At 37.6% G+C, this 22,274-nt stretch overlaps 1 protein-coding gene across 2 annotated transcripts in view; it reads right to left on the reverse strand.

Annotated features, from left to right (window-relative positions):
• Positions 1-22,274, reverse strand: part of SLC12A2 (solute carrier family 12 member 2) — a 58,932-nt gene that overhangs the window by 24,321 nt on the left and 12,337 nt on the right. For both annotated transcript variants that reach the window (XM_075740356.1, XM_075740355.1), the window contains exons 2-10: positions 20,484-20,603; positions 18,475-18,550; positions 17,775-17,870; positions 15,811-15,950; positions 14,124-14,234; positions 10,945-11,053; positions 10,400-10,527; positions 10,228-10,312; positions 6,073-6,221 (exon numbers count right to left, since the gene is read on the reverse strand). In XM_075740356.1, coding sequence (XP_075596471.1) covers positions 6,073-6,221; positions 10,228-10,312; positions 10,400-10,527; positions 10,945-11,053; positions 14,124-14,234; positions 15,811-15,950; positions 17,775-17,870; positions 18,475-18,550; positions 20,484-20,603 — 1,014 coding nt within the window. The remainder of the gene's footprint in view (positions 1-6,072; positions 6,222-10,227; positions 10,313-10,399; positions 10,528-10,944; positions 11,054-14,123; positions 14,235-15,810; positions 15,951-17,774; positions 17,871-18,474; positions 18,551-20,483; positions 20,604-22,274) is intronic.

Here is a 22,274-nt window from a genome sequence, read left to right on the forward strand (position 1 = left end):
ACTTAAAAGCCCTTTGAATATCATGCATTCATATCAATGAACTAAGGACAAATCAGAGGATATAAAAAAAATTTCACAACAAGAGAAGGTGTTTTTTCACACAATATATAGTCCAACCATGTAATTCTCAGGTCAAAACAAATCAACAGCGTAAGTCTCCATGGGCACATAAGAGGATTAAAAATAAACCATGGAAGAAAAATACATTGGAATTTGTTACATATTTTGACTAGCCTACCACTGCATAACATTGTCTCAGAAAGCCCACATGACAAAACAACTGAAATTGTGGAACATCTTGGGAAAGCTAATTGTCTCTCTCAACAATTCCCATCACTCTCAGTTAGGCTCGTTTCCCATTTCAGAACCACAGGGACAGGACACACTTACTTCCTATCTCCCCAAGATCACATCCTAGAACATCTTTATAACTCCAGTGAGTGAAATACAATATGCAATCACTGGTAGACTGGATGAGTAACAAAATGATGAATGCTCAGTAAGCTAAATGTTGCTAAGACTTAAAAATTCCTAAATTAGAACCAAGTAGCGTCTAATTGCCATATAGCCTAAAGACCCTCTTCTACCGTTCTACTGATTACATCCATACCATAGCTGCATCTAGCTTTGCATGTGTCAAGTGAATTAAGATACAGAATTACGTATTTAAAAAACAATCATGGTTTAACAGAATACTTTTCTTTGAAACAAAAGCTGCTTGAAGATAACCAGTATTTAAGAATTCGGTATCACCTTGAAAAAGCTTGTTTGTAGACTAAACCCAGCATGGTGCCTTTCAAGCACCATGTGTCAGAATGAGGTTCTGCACCATTTGCACTGATAGCTTGCAACCTTCATCCTGGCAACCTCACCTACAGCATCAGAAAAGGGACTGAAGGAAGGCAAGATCATGCAGAAATATCCATATTTTAAGTTACTGTCACCTGAAGTGGTACAATCTAGCTGTCTAAAGCAATCTTACTAGGTAGGACATGCTCTTAGAAACAATAAACAGGTGACTGATGAAGTCCGAGTCATATTCCTAGGGCTAAACGAATGATAAAAGTTAGCCTTTTTCTCCAGAACAGATAGACAAAGATTGCTGGGTATCTCAAATAGTCAACTGAATCTCTATGCTACACCAGGTTTCATTGGTCAGTTCAAGGCATGCCTTGCCAAAAATGAGAAATTAAATAATTGGAGGTGCATAAGATGAGAGTGAGGAGGCTGTCATAGTGTAATGAATGAAGAGAGATTTTCCTGAAGCATATTTGTAGTTGACAACAAAAAGAGGTAGGACATACTCATAGATGAATAAAACTACTAATACATATATTAAGCTATCCATCCGATGCCCAAGTTTAAGTTAGTTTTACAATCAACAGAAAAACTTACAGTTTTAAATGCCAGTTTGTAATAACCCTACACTGTATTACTAGAAGAGAAGTTAATGGTATAAATGCTTTACTGACAAGTGTCTTAGAAAAAAACCTTTGCTATAGCAACACAATAAACAAGCATAGAATAATCATCTTAGAAGCAGCATGAAAATTTCTTCCCTGCAAGAATGGCTTGATCAATCTTTGCTGGAAGGACTTACGGACAGAATCCGCATACAAGTCTCCAACACTTTTCTCCCCATCCAATTTAAAACATTATTTCAAGGCCTTCATTTACTAGACTTGCAGTAATTTCTTGCTATTTAGTTCTTAGAATCTACTCAGATTTTACGTTCTCTTTTTAGGTTCTGTTCATTGCCTCCATTTATATACACTGTTTTTTAATATCACATCTGTTTTATAACTTTGAGAGAAATCTGATTAAGATGTATCATAGAATGGTTTGGGTTGGAAAGGACCTCAAAGATCATCTAGTACCAACCCCCCTGCTGCGGGCAGGGACACCCTCCACTAGACCACATTGCCCAAAGCCTCGTCCAACCTAGTCTTAAACACTTCCAGGGAGGGGGCATCCACAACCTCTCTGGGCAACCTGTTCCAGTGCCTCACCACTCTAACAGTAAAGAATTTCTTTCTAACATCTCATCTAAATCGACCCTCCTTCAGCTTGAATCCATTACCCCTAGTCCTGTCACTACACTCCCTGATAAACAGTCCCTCACCAGCTTTCCTGTAGGCCCCCTTCAGATACTGGAAGGCCACAATTAGATCTCCCCAGAGCCTTCTTTTCTCCAGGCTGAACAATCCCAACCCTCTCAGTCTGTCCTCACAGGATGCAGATAATGCAGATAATCTCAGCCTGTCCTTACGTATGCAGATAATGTTTGTCCATTTAGAAGCCTCTAAGTTACGACTTAGCTTATTAATGTAAGAGACATTAGGAAGCTTCTTCTAAGTTAAAGGAGCAAAAGGGAAACAAGTTTCAGCAGAGCCAGCATGCCATGGTGTTAGACATCCCTTCCTTCCCAATGTACATACCATAATCCAAACCTCCTGACCACAACACCAAGGAGCTCACATGTGCAGTTACCTATAGTACCGAAATTTTCATCCTTGAAAGATCACACAGAATTCAGAGGACAGACACCTAGGAAGAATTGCCTTATGTGTTGGGTTTGCGTGGCAAGGTTTTGGTAGCGGGGGAGGTACAGGGGTGGCTTCTGTGAGAAGCTGCAAGAAGCTTCCCCTGTGTCTGACAGAGCCAATGCCAGCTGGCTCCAAGACGGACCTGCCACTGGCCAAGGCCAAGCCAATCAGCGCCTCTGTGATAACATGTTTAAGAAGGAGAAAAACAGTGAGAGGGAGCTTTTGCAGCCAGAGAGAGGAGTGAGATGTAAGAACATCTGCAGACACCAAGGTCAGTGCAGAAGGAGGGGGAGGAGGTGCTCCAGGCACTGGAGCAGAGATCCCCCTGCAGCCCGTGGTGAAGACCATGGTGAAGCAGGTTGTCCCCCTGCAGCCCATGGAGGAAGGATGAGGGGGTATAGAGATTCTACCTGCAGCCCGTGGAGGACCCCACGCCGGAGCAGGTGGAGGCACCTGAAGGAGGCTGTGGCCCATGGGAAGCCTGCGCTGGAGCAAGCTACTGGCCGGACCTGTGGACCCATGGAGAGAGGAGTGGGGCGGAGGTTGAAGCCGAGAGTGAAGTTGAGCCCGGGAAGATGGGAGGGGTGGGGGGAGGTGTTTGAAGAGTTTATATTTCTCATTCCTCTACTCTGTTTTGCTTAGTAATAAATTAGATGAATTCCCTCTCTAAGTTCGGTCTGTTTTGCTTGCGATGATAATTAGAGAATGATCTCTCCCTGCCCTTATCTCAACCCATAAGCTTTTTTTTCGTTGTACTTTTTCTCCCCTGTCTAATGAAGGAGGGGAGTAAGAGCAGCTCTGGTGGGCACCTGGCCCTCAGCCAGGGTCAACCCACCACACCTTGTTATCACAGGCGTGGTGAGATAGATATATAGTTACTGCTGATAAGGGACTCAATATGTTCGGCTTGGCACGTAGTGCTAAGACAGTTTCTTAAATTTCAAACACTTGGTATAATTCGATTTTGACTACAGCTCCAGTTCTTTGGTCCAGTCATTGTAGAGCACAGAAAAATGCCACATGAAACTAAGCAGATGCTTCTTTGAAGTTAGATTTTTATAATGAGTATGGACAAAGTGTTAACTTCCCCTAACTTTTTTCAATTGTTCTACAATTGCCTTCCTTTTAAGGAAGAATATTTAAGCAGAACTTTTACACTGTTTCTGGAATGAAGTTTTCATGCTACTTTCAACTTTCATCCTAAGTTGACCAAATTATGCATTTAAATTACCCAAAGCTATAACTTACTCTAGGGAAGTTCCAAGCTGGGGCTACAGAGCCCAAAACAAGCTTCTGAAGTTACTTTTCTACCAGGTGACAGCCTGGGCACAGAAGTGTCACTGAGACTGAGCAGAGAAGTGTCTGAAGCCTGCAAGGACCTGGAATGTATTTACATTGACTACAAGAGAAACTAAAAGATGGTTTTTCTGTGCAAGTCTGACTAAGCCTGTCTCACCAAATGTTCTTGTTTTAAGTTTTTCAGCATTAAGCTTTCCACAGGTAAATCATACCACAAGTCATCCATTTGCTGCCCAAACACATTCAAAACCTGAGCTGCCTAATTTCAAATCAATTCTTTGCCAGAGGAACTGAATGCAGCACAAAGTCTACCAGAGTGATAAAGTCATCAGGTTGTACACAAGTAAGCTGGCACTTTCAACCTCAGAACCTGCAAGTTTAGAAGCTGTAAGAAAAATGCAACAATTTTCACTCACTTTATGGATTAATGTATGTTTGTGAAGTATTTGTTCTCAGTGAATTTAACCTACAGAAAGTTTGCATGAAGAATCTGAGAGGTACATAAGCTTGGAGCACCCACCCCCACCACCATGACACGCATATAAAAAAAATTTTCTTCTTACAGCTACCAACTTAGGAGCTACTAACTTGAGGGCAGTTCAGTTAAAAAATAGACAACTGTTTATCTATAGGTATACAGACTCTCATGCAAATGAATTCCTTTGGACAACTTCTGAGAAGGCAGAATCAGACTTTTCTCAGAGATGCACAGCAAAAGCTGTGAGTACGACAGCAGAAAAACAAAAAAAGAAACCCCACAAAAAAAATCACCCACAATCCACAACAAACAGCAAGGAAAAGTCCACCTGGGTATTAGAAAAACAAAATTCCACAGAGAAGGTGGCTAAGCACTGCAGCAGGTTGCCTAGAGATGCTGTGCAGTCTCCATGACAAAGTTTTCAAAACCCCAACAAAAAAGGGGACATAAGGGGCATTGCATTCTCTGTACAGCCCCCTGGCCTTGAAAGTGACTTTTGCTATTCAGAACCCACTAGCTTTTCCACAGAGAGAAGCAAGAATAAGTCAGGAGATAGTACTCTTTAGGCCAAATGGTAAGAAACTAGAACATTAATGACTAATTTATTAGAAGTACAAGTAACATTCATGGTAAGCAATCTTACCAAAGTTTTGACTTAAAGAAAGAGAGAGGAAACCAGTTCTATGTGACTCTCAGTTGTAATTTGATGATATACTGAGTTCTTTCAAGCTTAAACAAATGAGGAGTCATCAGATTTTGCAGAATAATTACTTCTACAAGAGCAATTCTGAAGTGTTCCTACATAGAGACTTTTTCTAAACCAGAATAAAGTAACACCACACAGATCCTCAAATTATTCCATTATAAAAATGTATTTTACTCTAATGGAATGGTCTTCACTGCAACATTGTTTCAGCATGTACAAAACAGGTTTTCCACCTAGCTTTGCAGTTAAGGCTGTCAGCCTAACACGTAAGTAGGAGTAAGGAGTATATGTGGTACATGTACTTCTGATCAAAACCCACAAGCCAGATACCTTTTTCATTAATGGATTTCAGTTTTATCACTAGCCAATTTTTCGTATGCCTATTAGAAAAATTTAGGGCAAAGATGGACTAGCACAAAGCAAGTTTAAGTCAATTAGCAATAAGTGTTTTCCTTGGTTTCTTTCAAACCTTTACCAATAGTTCATGGACATCCCAATCACCTGTGAATTATAAGTTGAAGACTATGAATTACGCCATGACTTTTAGGGGATTCTTAAATACAGTAATATCAGATTTTAGGAGATTTCACAACATTCTTACCATTAAAGAAGATACTGTGACAAGTATGTAAAACATTCTTAAACATATTTTCTAAGAAACTTAAAAAAATAAGGAACAAGTTATTCACAGAGGCTACCTATGATTACTACACATACTGAACAATGAGTACTTCCATCCACACCACTGCAACTTTCTCTCTTTAGATACCTGAATGTCATCATTCAGTCTCATCACCTAACATAAGCAGTTTACTCAGAAAAAGAATAAATATTTTACCACCTGTGCATAAACAGCCAGAAGTTTTTAACATAGTTACATTGTTCTTCTACCTAGTAGCTACAGTGTAGTACTTAACTATTCCAGATAAACCGTATGTTTATGGATAGACAGGCATTTTTAGCCTATGATTTTTCTTAATATGCAATTCAAAAAAAGAACAAACACAAAAGCCACTAAACAGATTTAGGAGAAAGTTTTATACCTGGAAATTGTTCATCAGCCCATACTGACACCCTGTCTGACAGGATGAGAAATCATAGTTTAATTTGCAAGCTGCAGTAGTGCAATTTGTCAGCTCAGCGACAAGGGTGTTATTAACATTGCCTGTCGCATCTCGAACTACACAGGAACCTAGAGTGGACACAATCACAAAAAAAAAAAAGGCATTAACAGACTGAACCTGAACTTAAGGACATGTCCCAAGCTGAATTCCCTTTTTATGTAAGCGTATGCTCACAGAACAACATTAAAATATGGCATTTACATTTTAATACATTTCAGTATTAAGCATATCTTCACTATGAAGAACAAAAACATACAAGCAAACTAATTGCTCTCTTGCCTGAGATGATCTCCAGTTTTTTTATTAAAACTGAGTCTAATAAGAAAAGGAAAGTTTTAGCACAGAGGAAACAATGTCAATAGACTTGTAAAAAGGTTTAAAGCACAATTTTAGCGCAACATATTATTTCTCTGAATCATGAGTTTCCATATAGCTTTTTAATTGAAGTTAGTACTATTCACTATCACTTGATTTTATAGTTTCCCCTTTTGTCAATTTTCCTAGAGGAATGCATTTTTGTAGTCTATGTACAGATGTATGTAGACACATGTGCGTACTGTTGAAGTTATTTCTTTTCCAGTCAATATGGTTCAGAGATTCAAAAAATTAAGTACTTTGTCACAAAAGCCTGTTGGCAAGCCATTTTTCAATGCTTAAACAAGCGTATGTGACTACGGTATTTTAAGTTGGTTTCCTGGTTAAAAGCAAAGCCATGCAGTCCCATTCCTACCACTTTTTTATAATTAAATTTATCACTTGAACCGCCGTCTTCTATAACGCCGTCTTCAAATAATCTATGATTATTTGTAATTTCACTGGTCAAGATAATGCTGAAAACACGAGCATTTCAGCCCTTAAGTACTACAAAAAACTAAAAATACTAAGAAGCCCACCAAGTCTTCTACTTCAAGGGTTTTTTTTGTCTCAAAGGACAAAACAAACCAGAGCAGACTAATTATTATTTAGCATTCTATTGTTTAATAGTTGAGGTAGTCAAATTGTTTGGACACTAGCAAATATTTCCAGGAACAGAAGTAAATAAGGAGTTGGGAAGAGAAGAGGGTAGTCTACAGAGCAGTAGCCAATAGAATTCCATTAATTTGGTCTTTTAGGAACTTGAATGACAAGGAGCACCTGGGAACAAAGCCACATGACTACTGAGGACCTAAATTACTTACTTGCAAAATAAGGAGAGCACAAATGCACTGCAAGCTTAAACTTAAGTTTCTCCAGTAACAATCCCTGTTATCTATGTAACTTTTCTCCCTTTCATTGCGAAAATGAATTCCTAAATACCTATACCATATTTAGACTGCTTCTGAGCCATTAGAACTTTATTAACAAACAGTCCACAGTAACACCTGGTGCTGGTAGGGGGACATTACTTAATTCTTTGCACATTTATTTTTCAGTTACTTATTAGGGTCAGCTAGTTAAATTTCAGTAGAGTTTCCTATATTGATCACCTGTCTTATGCTTTTCTTGTGGGTATGTGGAAGGGCTGGGGTTTGTTGTTATTGTTCTGTTGCAAATGGAATTAAAAGCTGTATGAGAAAAAGCTTTTCTTTCACTATGCAAAGATTTGCCCCAGCCATTCAAGGAATATATAATGGATGTGACAATATACTTACTAGCTGAACTATTTGCAGGTAACATTTTGTTGGTAATAGATTGTAGTGGCAGACGTGTTAAGCAACCTATTAAATAGCTACAGTGCACTTTCACCGTCCTCTTCCTCATTCCCTTTTTCATAGTTCAGATCTAATCGGCTAGCAGGTCTTTCATACACAAAGTATGACAGAAAGGGATAATGGCACTATGAACAAATTTAATGTGAGCCTTACTATGACAGAATGAAGAACAGAAGCCAGCTGGGCAGATTGCATTCTCAGTGGAAGATATTGAAATCTGCGTAAGAGCCCAGACATTTTATTTAACCCTCATTCAGAGAAGTTTTATTTATTTATAAGATTCTGGCAACATTTTCCCTAAGAACCTCTAGGTGTTCTTTCCTGTAAAAACAGGATTTCACCTTTTCATAGGCAATTATAAGCACATTCCTGCCAAACAAAGTTCTACCATGCTGTAAGCATGAGAAGGTTAACAGACCATCAAATTATCTCTTAACTACATGCAACCAGCAAGAATTCCAGAGATACCCTCCTGAGTCCTTCAGACTGCAGTTGAGAGCGTTTAACTTCTCCAGTGCTACAAGCAGCTACAGTGAGGCTCTCATTAATTTGTTTTGCTTCCCTGTATACAGAAAGCACGTCTTAACACTACTCAGAAGTTTGGAGTTTTTATTAGAGCTTTCTTTGTTTTTAAAGCAATAAATGTTGTTCTTTGAAATATATCTTTCACGAATTTTGATATAAAAGCTGCCTATGCGATCTTCATCCTGCCACCTGCACATCTGCATTTGTCCCTTGCTAAAATACCGAACTGCACACTTTCTCCTCACAGTTGTTATCCTTTTGAAATAGGCTGCCCAGCTTTAGCAGTAGGACTAGCAATTTTCCTGTTCTAAGCCTTCTCTACTCAGTTTCTTAACCCTCTTACTTACTACAGAGCATCCAAATACAGAGCTAAATTCAGAACACCTTCCCCTTCAGACAAGACTACTCAGTGACATTTACTAGTGCCTTCAAAGTTTTAATGACTTGCTTATCACTACTCTGGAAACTTACAGTGGGGAATAGTGTGTGGGGAAAAAAATAAAAGTATTTGTATTTGTCCAATTCCTTATCCAATGCGTCAAGAAAAGATAAGTTTCACTCATGTCAATCTCTGACTTCCTCAATAGCACTAGCCTTTTCTAACTAGCAAAATTCTAAGTGTAAGTTATAGGAACAACTAAGGCAGGACATTTCTGATGCATCAATTTCATGCTCAGTTGATTTTGCAAACTGTTCCTTTCGCAATATGAAAAATGAGATTTTTCATGTTTGAAAGATGATCAGAGTATTCCATTAACAAATGAATATTAACGAGCATTTTGCTCTCATGGGGGTTCAAGTTCTAAGGTATTCTCATTTGGCAGCAGAGGTCTTTGCAGTCAATCTAATTAGGAAGTAAGCGTGGGTCATTATGCTGCATAAAGCACAATCACTACAGAGCAAGTATTTGGCAGACCTACAGTACGTTAGCCAACAGAGGTAGACTAGCAAGACTGGTGTCTTTGGAAAGGAAGTATCATTAGTGGTAAGATCAATGGTACTCTTATGAGAATTTAATTCAAAAGGCAACACAGCTAAGATGAAGCAAGGTCTTTCATATAAGAAAGCTGATTACTGCGGCCAGAAACTAATTTATGTCACACAAATAAAAACATTTTCAATCATAGGCAAGAAATATGCAAGATATGATTCTATTCTAGCAATCTTCAGAACATAAGATTGTAATTATTTCATTGGTGGGAAAAACCTGGTTTCAATCTACTTGAAGCCTTCTGGAAAACCTGGGAAAAACAGTGTGGAGTGGGGAAGACCAGTAAGAGAGGTTATGCAAGACTCAGATCAGTCTGTGACTGTTTCTCCTCTTGTCACATGAGAAGAAATACAGACAATGTTTCTGAACATGACAACACTTCTGAAAGTGGTCTGGCCACTACTCACTCTCCTCCCTATACTAGGGAATTACTGCTTATGCATTCTCACCAAAGAGCTGTTTGATTATCCCACAATTCACTTCTGGTAAGTAGCTGACTACCAACATCTTCAAACCAATACAGATGTTCATTCAATGAGTATTTTCTGAAAATGCACTTTTCTAATCCAGGGATTATCCCATTGCTAAATTGTAAAATCTTGTAACATAAGTAACTGCAACAAATGAGGAAACATCCATATGAATTATTTTGTCATCTTTAGTCTGAAGCTGTCACTAGCCTTAGAAAGTTTTTTCATTTCCTAAAACCAGCTGAAAATTGAACGTCCAACAATAAAAGTTAGAAACCTCTGGCTATTACTTTCCCATGCATGAAAGTCAATTACACAATGCCTTTACATAAACCATATCAAAACACACCCTTAAAATGAATGTGAAAGAATGAACTTAAAAACATTGTCTATTTACCTACAGATACTGCAATTCCAACATAAACCAATGTAGTAATTAAGATGGCCAAAAGTGTTCCTTTAGGAATGGCTGACTGAGGATCCTGAAAAAAAAATATCAGTGGACAGTGATGACAGAGATAAATGTACACTCAGTGTTTGTGAACAATATTTGCTAACTCACTACTCACCGCAAGATCACCTGAGATATTTGCACCAGCAAGTATGCCAGTTGCAGCAGGGAAGAAAATAGCAAATACAGAAAAGAAAGTTTCCTCATGTCGGAAATCTGGTCCAAAATTCTCCATAAATATTTCAGCTGTAGAAAAAGATTTAAGTCTATCAACATTCATATCGAAGCTACAGTATCAGCCCATTCCAGCCTTTATTAGATCCATGAAAAAGCTTAAAATTAAGCATAGAACATTTAAGTCCCAATTCATCACTTCAATTCAAAATAAAAATCAACACAATAAACTTAAATAGCCTTTAAAACAAAGAAAAGTACTTACAGTATCACCCAGCTTTTTTAAATTTAATATAATCAATATTAAGCAAACAGGACCAAGTTTTGGCCCAATAGCTTTAAGGAACAAAAACGCACAAGTTTGAAAGAAACAGGGGAAAAAAAATCTGAGTAGTTACATAGGACTATAAACTATTTCAGATTAACTTAATCACAGAATGTCTCCTCTTTGCAAAGATATTGTTTATGATACTAACTGCTCCAACGTACCTTTATAACCAAAGAAACCTTTGGGCTTCTTGCTATCCAAAGGAATAAATGTTCCTATGACAAAGTCTCCAATAGCAAGTATGAGGATCACCAGTAAGACTATCTGTGCCTGAAATACAATGATTGCAATCAGACAGAAGAACTTGTTCTTTTTCAGTTTCAAGCATCAATGTTGTGTTCTAAAATGTAACTATTTACTTGATTCCAAATTCAGCTTAGTCTGCTCAGTTTGTTTTCCACAAATAAGGCAAGCTGGAGAGAACATGTACCAGGATTTTTCAGAAATAGGAATAATTTTTAAGTTTAACATCCATTCAAAAGAGAATTTGTTATTAACATACCCTTCACAGTTATACATCTAAAGACAAAATACTTAGAAGAAATATTTTCTCTAAAAGCCTTCCAAGAAGGCTTCAAGTAGATTGAAGAAATTCAAAAGAAAAGAGCTAAAAGCACACAAATGCTTTGAGTATTGCCTTTTAACCGTGATCATAATACTTTCCGCCTTACACTTTAGTATGTGGTATTTATTTTACAGGAATTTTATTACATCCAGAATCAAACAGCTTTTGTTTGCTATTTTATGCAACAAAGTAGACTGCTTTGTTACATTGTCATGTTCTCAACCCTTATTTATGAAACTAAATTGCAGGCTATCACAATTACTTGTTAATTTCAAGTTTTCTTGAGACTTTTTTCATTACAACCTAGATTTTTAGCCACTGTTCAATAAAATCATTACAAACGTTACACTTGGAACAACAAGTACTTTAAACCATTCAATGCCTCAAAAGTGTGAGTAAAGATAGATCTAGGCATTGAAGAGATGGTTCAGGCTTTACATTTAACAGGGCAGGGTGGCCGCTTATTTATCTTTTGCATTGATTCCTTACAAAGGCAAATGCAAGTGGCTTGGGGGAAGCTATTTGTAGTTTGACTTATTTTTAGGCCTAGGATCAGAACTTGATGTGCAACAGTCCTGTGGCATTGATGATTGTCACAAAACAAAGGTTTCATTTCACACAGCCTTGCAAGAAGACAGGGTAGTACAGCAATAAACAGAGCATAACAGCCAAGAGCAGAGTTAGAAGACCACCTGAAGAAAACAGTTTGTGCATCATATTTAGATCTCTCCTTTGCCAGGCCTAGAGAAGAGGTGAGAAGTGTAAGGATGCAGCTGGGTGCTTACAGAAGTCTTCAATAAGCCCAGAGAATTCAACATGAAGTTAACACAGAGCAACTGCCACAAGTGGATTTATCCAGTAACAAACCTAGACTTCTCCCTAAAGCTAAGAGCATTTTCTGAGTATCTTCCTTACGTGGTGCTCATCTGCCGGCTGCAGCTAAACCACAACACTTCCTTACATTCAACAGTCTCAGACAAAGAATGGGTTTCTAAGACTTTAATACAAGGAGAATGGTAAGAGAGATCACAAACTGAAAAGTCATTTTTTACGCAAGCTTCCTTTGAATCCCAGTCACTTTTAGCTTTTAGGTCTACTTCAAGGGCATTATTAGAGATTCCCCTTGTCCCATTCTTCAAGGCATTCTCTAAGTCATGGGAGAACATCATAGATACTTTAATCAAGAGGCAAGTATTAGTGTTTTGCTATGCTAAGCTCTATGCTAACCCACATGAAGTGCTTGCTTGGCAGGTTCAGCTGCTTACCCCTGCTCCTACCTTCCTTCTTCCATGATGCAAAAATCAAGCCAACAAGCCTTGATTCTTGCATTGAGCACAGGATTTTTGAATGCTACATATTTCCTAGTAAGGATGACACTGCAGTGATATCACAGTTCAGGTTTGATATAGAAACATTAAACAGGGTATTTCTATGCAAGCTATTGTTACAGAATTGCTCATGCTACAGAGCAAAACCAAGACATTTCTTGTGACTTTAAGTGACAGTGGCTAAAGGGTTAATAACCACTAATTCCTTACAAAGAAAAAACTAAACAGTTGAGATGAAGGAGGACAGTATTGTTCAAAGTTGGATACATAAAGATACCATTAAAAATTGAAGTTACAGTCAGCAAAGGACTACCTGAGAAAGGTAAATAATTTTTACAGAAGTTTTCAATTTAAAAGTACACGCCAAAGTTAACGTCTGTAGACTCTTTTGTCTCTGTGGTAAGTCTAAGTAATGCACTCGATCTTCACTTCCTTTTTCTATGATCCCTATTTCTAGGTCTAGAAGCAACTATGAGAAAAAAATCCTCTCTCATTTCAATTACGAATATTGACATGATCTTGATGCAGGAGCAACAGAAACTGTTGTAATGCTTTTATGAAGAAGCTCCTTCAGTTGCCTCTCACTGCAGAAAACAGGACCTACTGTGAGCCAACTATGAACAGGAAGGGAGACCAATTGAGGCTCTTCTTAATTATTTTTGAGCACACTGTGGGTGGTTATTCAGAAAAAGCCTACCAGGTACACTAAAGAGTGAGCAAGCTGCACTGCCTTGTAATGCAGAGCAGAAAATTAAAAAGGCGATCTCTATATTAAGGTATCCTAGGATCTGTACGTGTTTCCAGTCAGAGCTGACCTAAGGCCATGCAGCCACAAGAAGATGAGGAAAGTAGGTTCTGCCTCCTATGCATTCATTATCACCAACGTTCACAACCATCCTCAATGCTGGGCCTAGTGACTGCATCACACTGCCTGTTTCCAAGCGAAAATAAAACCAGAACAGAGCGTATGCGAAGAACACTGGATTTGAGTTCGCAGAAACTACATAACTTTAGATTGGCTTCAGCTCCACTCCTGTGTTTTTCATCCACAGAGCTCATCTGAAGTTCCCAGTGACGGAAAATTCCCATGCTAATGCTCTTACCTTTTCTTGTTGTGCTGTAGTTGCCCAGAAGAGGGTAATACTGTTACCCTACTTGACACTGTCATTAAAAGTAGATTATGCTGGTTTTTAGGTTCTCACAGATGCTTAAGCTTCCAGTGGAGCAAAGCGGTCAAAGGTCTGAAATGCTGTCCAGACCTGCACATGCTAGGCTAGTGCTAGACAAGAGAGATATGACATAAAAACTGCCTGCTGATTGACTTTAACATACTATGCATGCAATACTGAGTGCACTGAATATATTAAAAATAAATCAAACAGCTGAGGTAGAAAATGCAATCAAAATTATGAAGCAAAGCATAAAAGAAAAGGTGATAGTTCCTTACTTTTGCTTCCCATTCCATTCCAGCAACAGAAATACCCAGCAATATAACCACTGTGATAGCCCCTATGATTCTGATATCATTCATTTCATCAACCATCAACATTCCATTTTCCTAACAAAACAAACAGAAAAAAACACAGTCACGTACTTTATCAAGTACTTATCTTCCCTACTGCAGAACAGCATTTTATTGACTGAAATTTATTAATAGAATTAACCTCTATACCATAAACTTACTTCTTTTTAATTCCCTGTATGGACACAAGTAATTTGGTTTTTGCCTTGTTTTAAATCACTGAATCTTCTAAATGGAAAAGATCATTACTATTCCTAACCTATCCCCAGAGAGAATGGGCTGTCTTCAACTGCCAGAGAATTAGATAAATGAGCAAGGCAACTGCTACCATCTTGCATACCTACACATGTATTTTACTTGTTGTTCACTATTACTCTCAATTCTTTTACTGTATTCCAAACTTCCTCCCATCTACAAGAAGTATGGTAGAGTTGTTCTCAGTATTACATTTAATCAAAAAATCCAACAGGCAAATAATACTTGGGCAGTGTTTAAGTTAAGGAATTGGTTTCAACAAGCAGAACTCCTTTGAAAATGAGCTTAATATAACTATCACAAGAAACAATTTACTAATAAGAAACTCAGCATTAACTACCTATGATTCTGAGTCATGTATCTTATACTACCACTCTTCTTCTCAACAGCCAGCTTGATTAATACATTTTCTTTTTTCAGGGACACAAACAGTGTGGGAAGCTGCCATTTGACACCAACGATAATTTTTTACAAAAAAGCTACTGAATTACAGAAATATTTTACTGATGTATCAGTAACAACCTTGTACCTCATTCCAAGTCTTTGAACTGGTCAGGGCAACCCCTGATATTAATACAGGCTGAGGGATGAAGCAATTGAGAGCAGCCGGGCAGAGAAGGACTTGAGAGTACTGCTGGATGAAAAGCCAGACATGAGCCAACAACATGCGTTCGCAGCCCAGAAAGCCAACTGTATCCTGGGCTGCATCAAAAGAAGCGTGGCCAGCAGGTCAAGGGAGGTGATCCTGCCCCTCTACTCTGCTCTTGTGAGACCCCACCTGGAGTACTGCATCCAGCTCTGGGGGCCCCAGTACAAGACAGACACGGACCTGTTGGAGTCAGTCCAGAGGAGGGCCACAAAGATGACCAGAGGGCTGGAAGACCTCTTCTATGAGAAAAGGCTGAAAGAGCTGGAGTTGTTCAGCCTGGAGAAGAGAAGGCTCTGGGGAGACCTTATAGCAGCCTTTCAGTACTTAAAGTGGGCTTATAAGAAAGATGGGGACAAACATTTTAATAGGGCATGTAGCAATAAGGCAAGGGGTAATGGTTTTAAACTAAAAGAGGGTAGATGCAGACTAAATAGAAGGAAGAAATTTTTTACAATGAGGGTGGTGAAACACTGGAACTGGTTGCCCAGGGAGGCTGTAGATGCCCTATATCCCTGGAGACATTCCAGGTCAGATTGGATGGGGCTCTGAGCAACCTGACCTAGTAGAAGATGTTCCTGCTCATTGCAGTGGTTTTGGAGTAGATGACCTTTAAAGGTCCTTTCCAATTCAAACTATTCAATGATTAGATGACAGCTCAAACTTACAGAAAGGACAGTGTAATCAATATAACCACTAACATCCATATACCTTGAGCAGCTCCACAACTGTCTCTGCAAAGCCAACAACATACATTGCTACTGCAACAGCATTGGCAAATGCAAAAATCAGGCCTATGGCACCACCAAACTCTGGTCCCAGACTTCTGGAAATTAAGTAGTATGCTCCTCCTGAAAGAAAAAAACAAAAGCAAATTCACTACATGAAAGACCCTGAGAATAGACAACCATCAGCAATTTAAAGTTTACATAATCAAGATGCTATTTATTCTTGCATCTTCCCTGATGTATCAAAAAATAACCCAAAACTCAGCATTGTAGAAATAGGCATGCTGAAGTTTCAGGAATGCATTTCAAGTTTTTAAGACACCAGTCAGAAATAATCACCTGACTCATGCACCACATCATATAATTCAGCTATGCAACCAGTTCTATGGTTAAAACACAAATGTGAAACAAATAGCAGTATTACTGGGCTTTTTATTTCACACTACTCAAAGCATTTGCACATAGTTCTACTATTACACATTTGCATTAGCTACAGCTCAAGAATTTGCAAAGTAGACTGTAATAAACCCACTCAAGTTCTAAACCTCCATGACCTGTTTCTTAAAGCTCTGTTGTTAAAGAAATTTTCTGCCCTCCAACAGGACTCTCAAAACAATCACGTGGCCACTCTATTTTTCAGACCCTATTCTTCGTATTTTTGAGCTTGACAAACACAACATCTCAAACCCTGCATGTGACAAATGAAAAACTGAGTATCTACAGCATTAGAGAAGAGTAAAATTTTAAAAAATATAGCAAAGGCACATTCTTCCAATTGAAAGCTATGCCTTCTAGACTCAAAAAAAAAATCATCATGCTCCAGTCTGAAGAAGTTGAGTGGATGTTAAACATTTGCAACAGGATATCCTTAATTTCACTGCATTACAGTTCTTGTGAAAAACTTATGTAGGTACCCAGCTTTGACATATTTTGCAAATGAAAATGTTAACATAAAATTATTACTGTAAGATTTTCATAGGAACAACTGTGATTTTATTCTACAGTTCCTCCCATTCAGCACTTTAAATTTTCTAATGAAGTATTGTTCTGCAAGAATGAGTCTAAAGACCTTAAAAAAAAAAAAGCTCTCATAAGAACAGGAAAATCCGGCATGTATAATGCAACGTGAAAAAAACCAAGACATTTAGAAACTAAGCTTGACATAACACTAAGACTCATAGCTGAACCTTCACGTTGGGTCTGTTTACTTTGTAATAGTGAGGTTTTTCTCTTCATTTTTAATCAAGAGAATTTTACAAGCTTCTATTTTAATACCACCACATTTTCTACTAGTAGTAGTCTTGTAATGTCACAAAGCAGTCTGAGCATGTCAAAGGCACCAACCACTTATAAACCCCTTTTGCATGAATTGCTGACAACAGCACATAGACCATGACAGAGGATGAAAACCATCACCCTCAGGAAAGCTGAAGATAATTGAGACTTTGGAGAATTTCTTTCACAACAGACCAAGAACATGCCCTTTTGCATGCTCTCATACAGATACAGTTTATCCTTTTATAGGACGTATTTTTTCATCAGTAAGTTTTATTTCAGCACATGAGCACACACAAGCACATATGCACGCTCTTAACCAACCAGTGCAGATGCAGAATACTAAGACCCTATTCGCTCCTGGATATGTGTCTCAAAGTGTTTCTAATTCCAAGAATTAAGAACAGATAATGTTTCTTTCATAGAGGAAAATTAAGCCACTAGTCAAATCAAATTAATAGGCTAATTACCAACTTTTCATTAATTACATGATTGCTTAGTCAAATACAGAACATAGGGGAGGCTCTGCTCCTCAGACTCTTCCCTACATTTCATCCATCCTGCTTTATCCCTGATGCTAAAAAAAACCCAGAAAATAAAGGAGATTCTATCCTTAAAGTGTATGCTTCAGAGTGATGAAAGCTTTAAAAAGCTTTATGAAAATTGGTTTACCTCCTCTCACAAACCCATTTGTGGCTATGGCTGAAGTAGACAGCCCTGTAATAGTTGTCACAACAGTGGCCATTCCAATAACCAAGACAGACAGACCTTTTGGAAAAAGATGGGAAAAAAAGGTGTGAGTCCAGCAGTATTAAGAAGTACAAATCTTGAATTTAACTTAAAGACTTAATCTTGCAAACACAACACAAATTTACCATGCACGATTCCACACATTCACGCAAAAGGCTTCTTCACTCCCTTTTGTACAAAGAAGTTTTCAGGATACAAACAAAACTGGATAAATGTTCTCTTTAATCAGCAGGGTAAAAGCTGTATCCTAGACCTTCAAGGAAACACATGACTTTTGTAGATGAGAGACCTTCTGCAGTCCAATACTAAGTCAAGCCTTTGAAGAAAACCATTTATATACTACACAGTCTATATGCAGATTTCAATAACCAGAGATAAAAAAGTTTATTTCTGTAGTTCACTGAAGACATATGTCAATTTTAAATTATATGCCTTGTAGCTAAATGAAAAAGTCTAAGTAACTTCCTACTGCTGATAGTTTTGGTAAAGGTAAATTACCTTAAAAACTGGCAATATTAAGGTCACTTTCTACCCCTGTTTATAATGTAAGCTCAGGATCAACACCTCTTTTCGATCGCATTTAAAAGTCACTGAAATAAAATTATAGCATGAGTACACATACCTATCCCAGCTTGTCCTACAATCCATGATAGTCTGATGAAAAGCATCACACCCCAAATATTTAACATACATCGTACCTAAGATAAAACAGAAATTTTACATCGGTTAGGTCTTACAACTGCAGTCATTTCCACTAATTTTTCATTTCAGTTTTTAATGTTGTTGAAATTATCTTGTAGTCTTGCCTTACCACTTTTCAAATTTCACAGGAATAGGTTTTTTAATTAGACAAGTTTAGGTTTGATTAAAACAATTAAAAGGGAACCTGAATATGATTTAAAAGTTGCTGCCTTCAACATAAAAGTTACAGTACTGTAATACCTGACACTTGTAGTACGTCTTGACCAACAATGAAAATAATTCAGACCCCAGCCTTCAGGATCCAAAACTCATACTACAGAACACTTGACTAAAAATAAGATTGTGATGTCTACAACCCCAGTTCAGATCTCCCACAAATCTCCCAAGAAATGCACTAAAGCAATACCTTACTAAGTATTTTTTTCATTCTTAAAAAACAACCAACGCCCACAACATCCTAGTCCTATAACTTTTGTACCTTACAACACAGCTGCACACTAACAGGATGGGGGCGTGTGGTTTTTTTTATTCTTGTGTTTTAAACTCTTCGCCCTCAATAAAAAATAGTTTGCATTGTACAGAGTTTAGACCGAATACTAACAGCTGGTCTTAGGGCTCTCTATGATATCAATCCTACAAAAAGTTTAGCTGGTCATTAGGACTAGATGGGAGACAAGGACCTCTCCAAACCACAAAAGTAAGAAGTTTTCAGAGATTTTAATTAAAAAGTCTTTTGCAGAATGTAATTCACCTGAGCTGGAAATATTCATCTAAACAGCTTATACCTACTAGGAAATACTAACTATAACTTTCAAACCACTGAAAAGGAGGAGATCCTCCTCCCTGAAACTTTTAAATAGACTGTGGAAGAAAATGGTCAGCAACAATTATCCCATAACTCTCTAATACTTAGAATAGCTGCTTACAAAAATAGTCCAATACAGAATTTGGGTTTGGAGAAATTCAAAGCCAGCTTCAGAGCTACTTTAAAATGAACAACTCTGTCCTTGGTTGAGGTACATCAACAAAAGTCCGTAATAGCTGTTTCACAGCTACCACAGGTACTCTCCTTCTCCCAAGGTAGAGAATATGACTACTTCAAGACTTGTAAGGGAGTTGCTAATGCACAGTGGAAGCTTGCTGAACTAGGTATTCTGAATGCTCATTTAGCATGTTTTAACCAATTGTTACATTTGCAGCCACCACTATAAATTCTTACACCTTTGGAGAATACATATTAATCATGGTTTCTCTTTACAAAATATTAAAAATCAATTAATATCTACTTGTAATAAAATCCCCTATGTCACCCTTAATTTTTCACTACTCCAAATGAGGACACATTAAGTTTTTTCTACCATGACTATATTATATTCAGTGTTAAAGACTTCCACACTTAGGAGAAAATTACTTTTTCTAAAAGATTCAACAAGATTTAAATACTTAATCCTGGTCAAGTTTTGTCATATACAGGTAGGTACTCTCCTCAAAGTATTTTTTGCTTCTCTAAATTAAAAAAAAAAAAATCCAAGTTTTCTAACATTTCAGTCCAAAACTTTACAGATCCAAAGTGAACAGACATTAACTGTATTCTCTCCATTTGCATTTGTCTTTGTAACTTAAGATTCATATGTAGTTTTTCTACCACATATGAATACTTCCATAATATTCCTCGTTCTTGGAAATTATGCAAATTCAAAACTGTAAGACTTATGCTAAGAAAACACGATCTCTTTAAAACTTGAAGTCCTAAAGTGTTTACTTCCTTAAAATGTAGTGCAAGTAGAGCAATCCTTCTTAAAATTACAGCATTTTTCACATCTCTCATACATATTTTCTTTATACAGTATTATCACAATCCTTCTCAAAAAAGGAGGTTATTAGAAAGATAATACCTCTAAGAAAGTGAGATAAATACATCAAACTTACCAATACACCCTTTATCCAGCCAAACTTGACCACCCCTTTGCTATCAGGTGTGTAAGTGGCAACTGCTTCCCCAGCTGGTGTGCCTTCTTCACCATTTGCATAGCCATCTTCAAAGGGCTCCTTGGGTGGGGGGGAAAATAGTTATCTTTTATGTGATTAACAGAGTAGAGATGGCATTTGATACTCACATTGTAAAAAAACCCATCTGCTTGTGCAGACAGAAAAATCAAAGAATGACACAGCAGAAGTTTTAACTTTTTCCTTTATGTTCCTTGTATGAGGCACATCTCACAGATTTCAAGGAATATAAACCAAACTTACACAGATCACTTTGGTATTCTGCTTCAGTTAGAGCAAACTGTTAGCAGCCAGAGTAGAAAGTATTTTTTAGAATCAGTTCTGCAGCCCTAAGAAACAAACATCTGGTCTTCTAGAAAAAAGAGCTACAAGATTTCAAATGCAGTGACTTCTACAACACAGTAAGTTTTATTGCTTAATCTGAAAGTTTATACTGTTCTGCCACAAGTTACTGGTCTCAGCTAGCATTTCCTGTAGTTCAGAGTTAGCTGTCATTTGATCAGTTTTTCAGGAAATAAATTATTCATTTCCCTGCAAACTATTCTACTATTCATTGTAAGGTGATGCTGCTAGAAAGGAGAGTGAGAGCATGGCATTTCAGGGAGAAGGAGGAAAGAGAAGTCTCTTCCCAATTACTCTTTCCCATTTAAAAGGGAAGCATGACAGATGTAGAAAGCATCATTCCCATATGGCTTTTCTTTACAACTCAACTGTCAGCCTCACAATGCAGGGTCTTAACAGTTTGACATCTATTAAAAATACACGTATAAACACATACTTGTTGCATGTTCGCCTTTCAAGAGACAGTTTTATTTTGCCAAGTCAGATAAATACCTAAACATGTAACTCAACTTAAACACTTGCTGTAAGAAATCTGCAGGAAGTACTCAAAGCAAAGTATGTTAGTTATCCAAGGCAACAAGTATAAAGAATGAATATGCTAGAAAGACTGAATAGCATTCAGAGAATACTATTCAACAAACCAGCTCAAGCAGTATTTGTGAAGCGGCCTGCATCCCAGAGGGCTTAGAAAATGTTTAAGCAATTACAGGTTCAATCCCAATGAGATAAAGGGCAGAATTCCCTTTCGCTATGTAAAACAGAAAATAGACTGGACCCAAATCATGCTTCTAAGAATGTTCCGTGCTGAAGGGACACAATAAGAAAGTTTAATGTGAGTTACTTTACTAAATTCCTCCTCCTGATACATTAATACCAAATATACCATCAGCATAGAGTCCAGAGGAAATATTTACAGAACTGTCACTTACAAAGGGTGTCACCCATATCCCCTTACAATCAGCAGTAAACACTGTCCTGGTTTCAGGAAGGATAGGGTTAATTTTCTCCAGAAACTGGGACTACAGATTTAAAAAAAAAATTAAAATCATACTGTGTCAACCAAAGATCAATACCCAAAGGACATTAGCACAGATTCCTGTCAGTGCTTCTCTCACTGACTCCACATTATGGAATTCTCATAAAAACAGGTGTACCTGTGACATATCTGGACATCCCGTATAGCAAAAGCTTTCCATCAGTAGGCAGAATCACGATCTGTTTGCAGATCATTACCTTTAACAGATACCTTTCTTAAACAGCAGGTTTTCTTGTCTCCAGAAGGGATCAAAACATATCTATTCTATATGTTTATACATATATATATATATCTCTTTATATGTGTGTATATATGTATATAATGTGTTATATAGA

This window comes from Balearica regulorum, chromosome Z (assembly GCF_011004875.1).
Source record: "Balearica regulorum gibbericeps isolate bBalReg1 chromosome Z, bBalReg1.pri, whole genome shotgun sequence".
NCBI classification, from domain to species: domain Eukaryota; kingdom Metazoa; phylum Chordata; class Aves; order Gruiformes; family Gruidae; genus Balearica; species Balearica regulorum.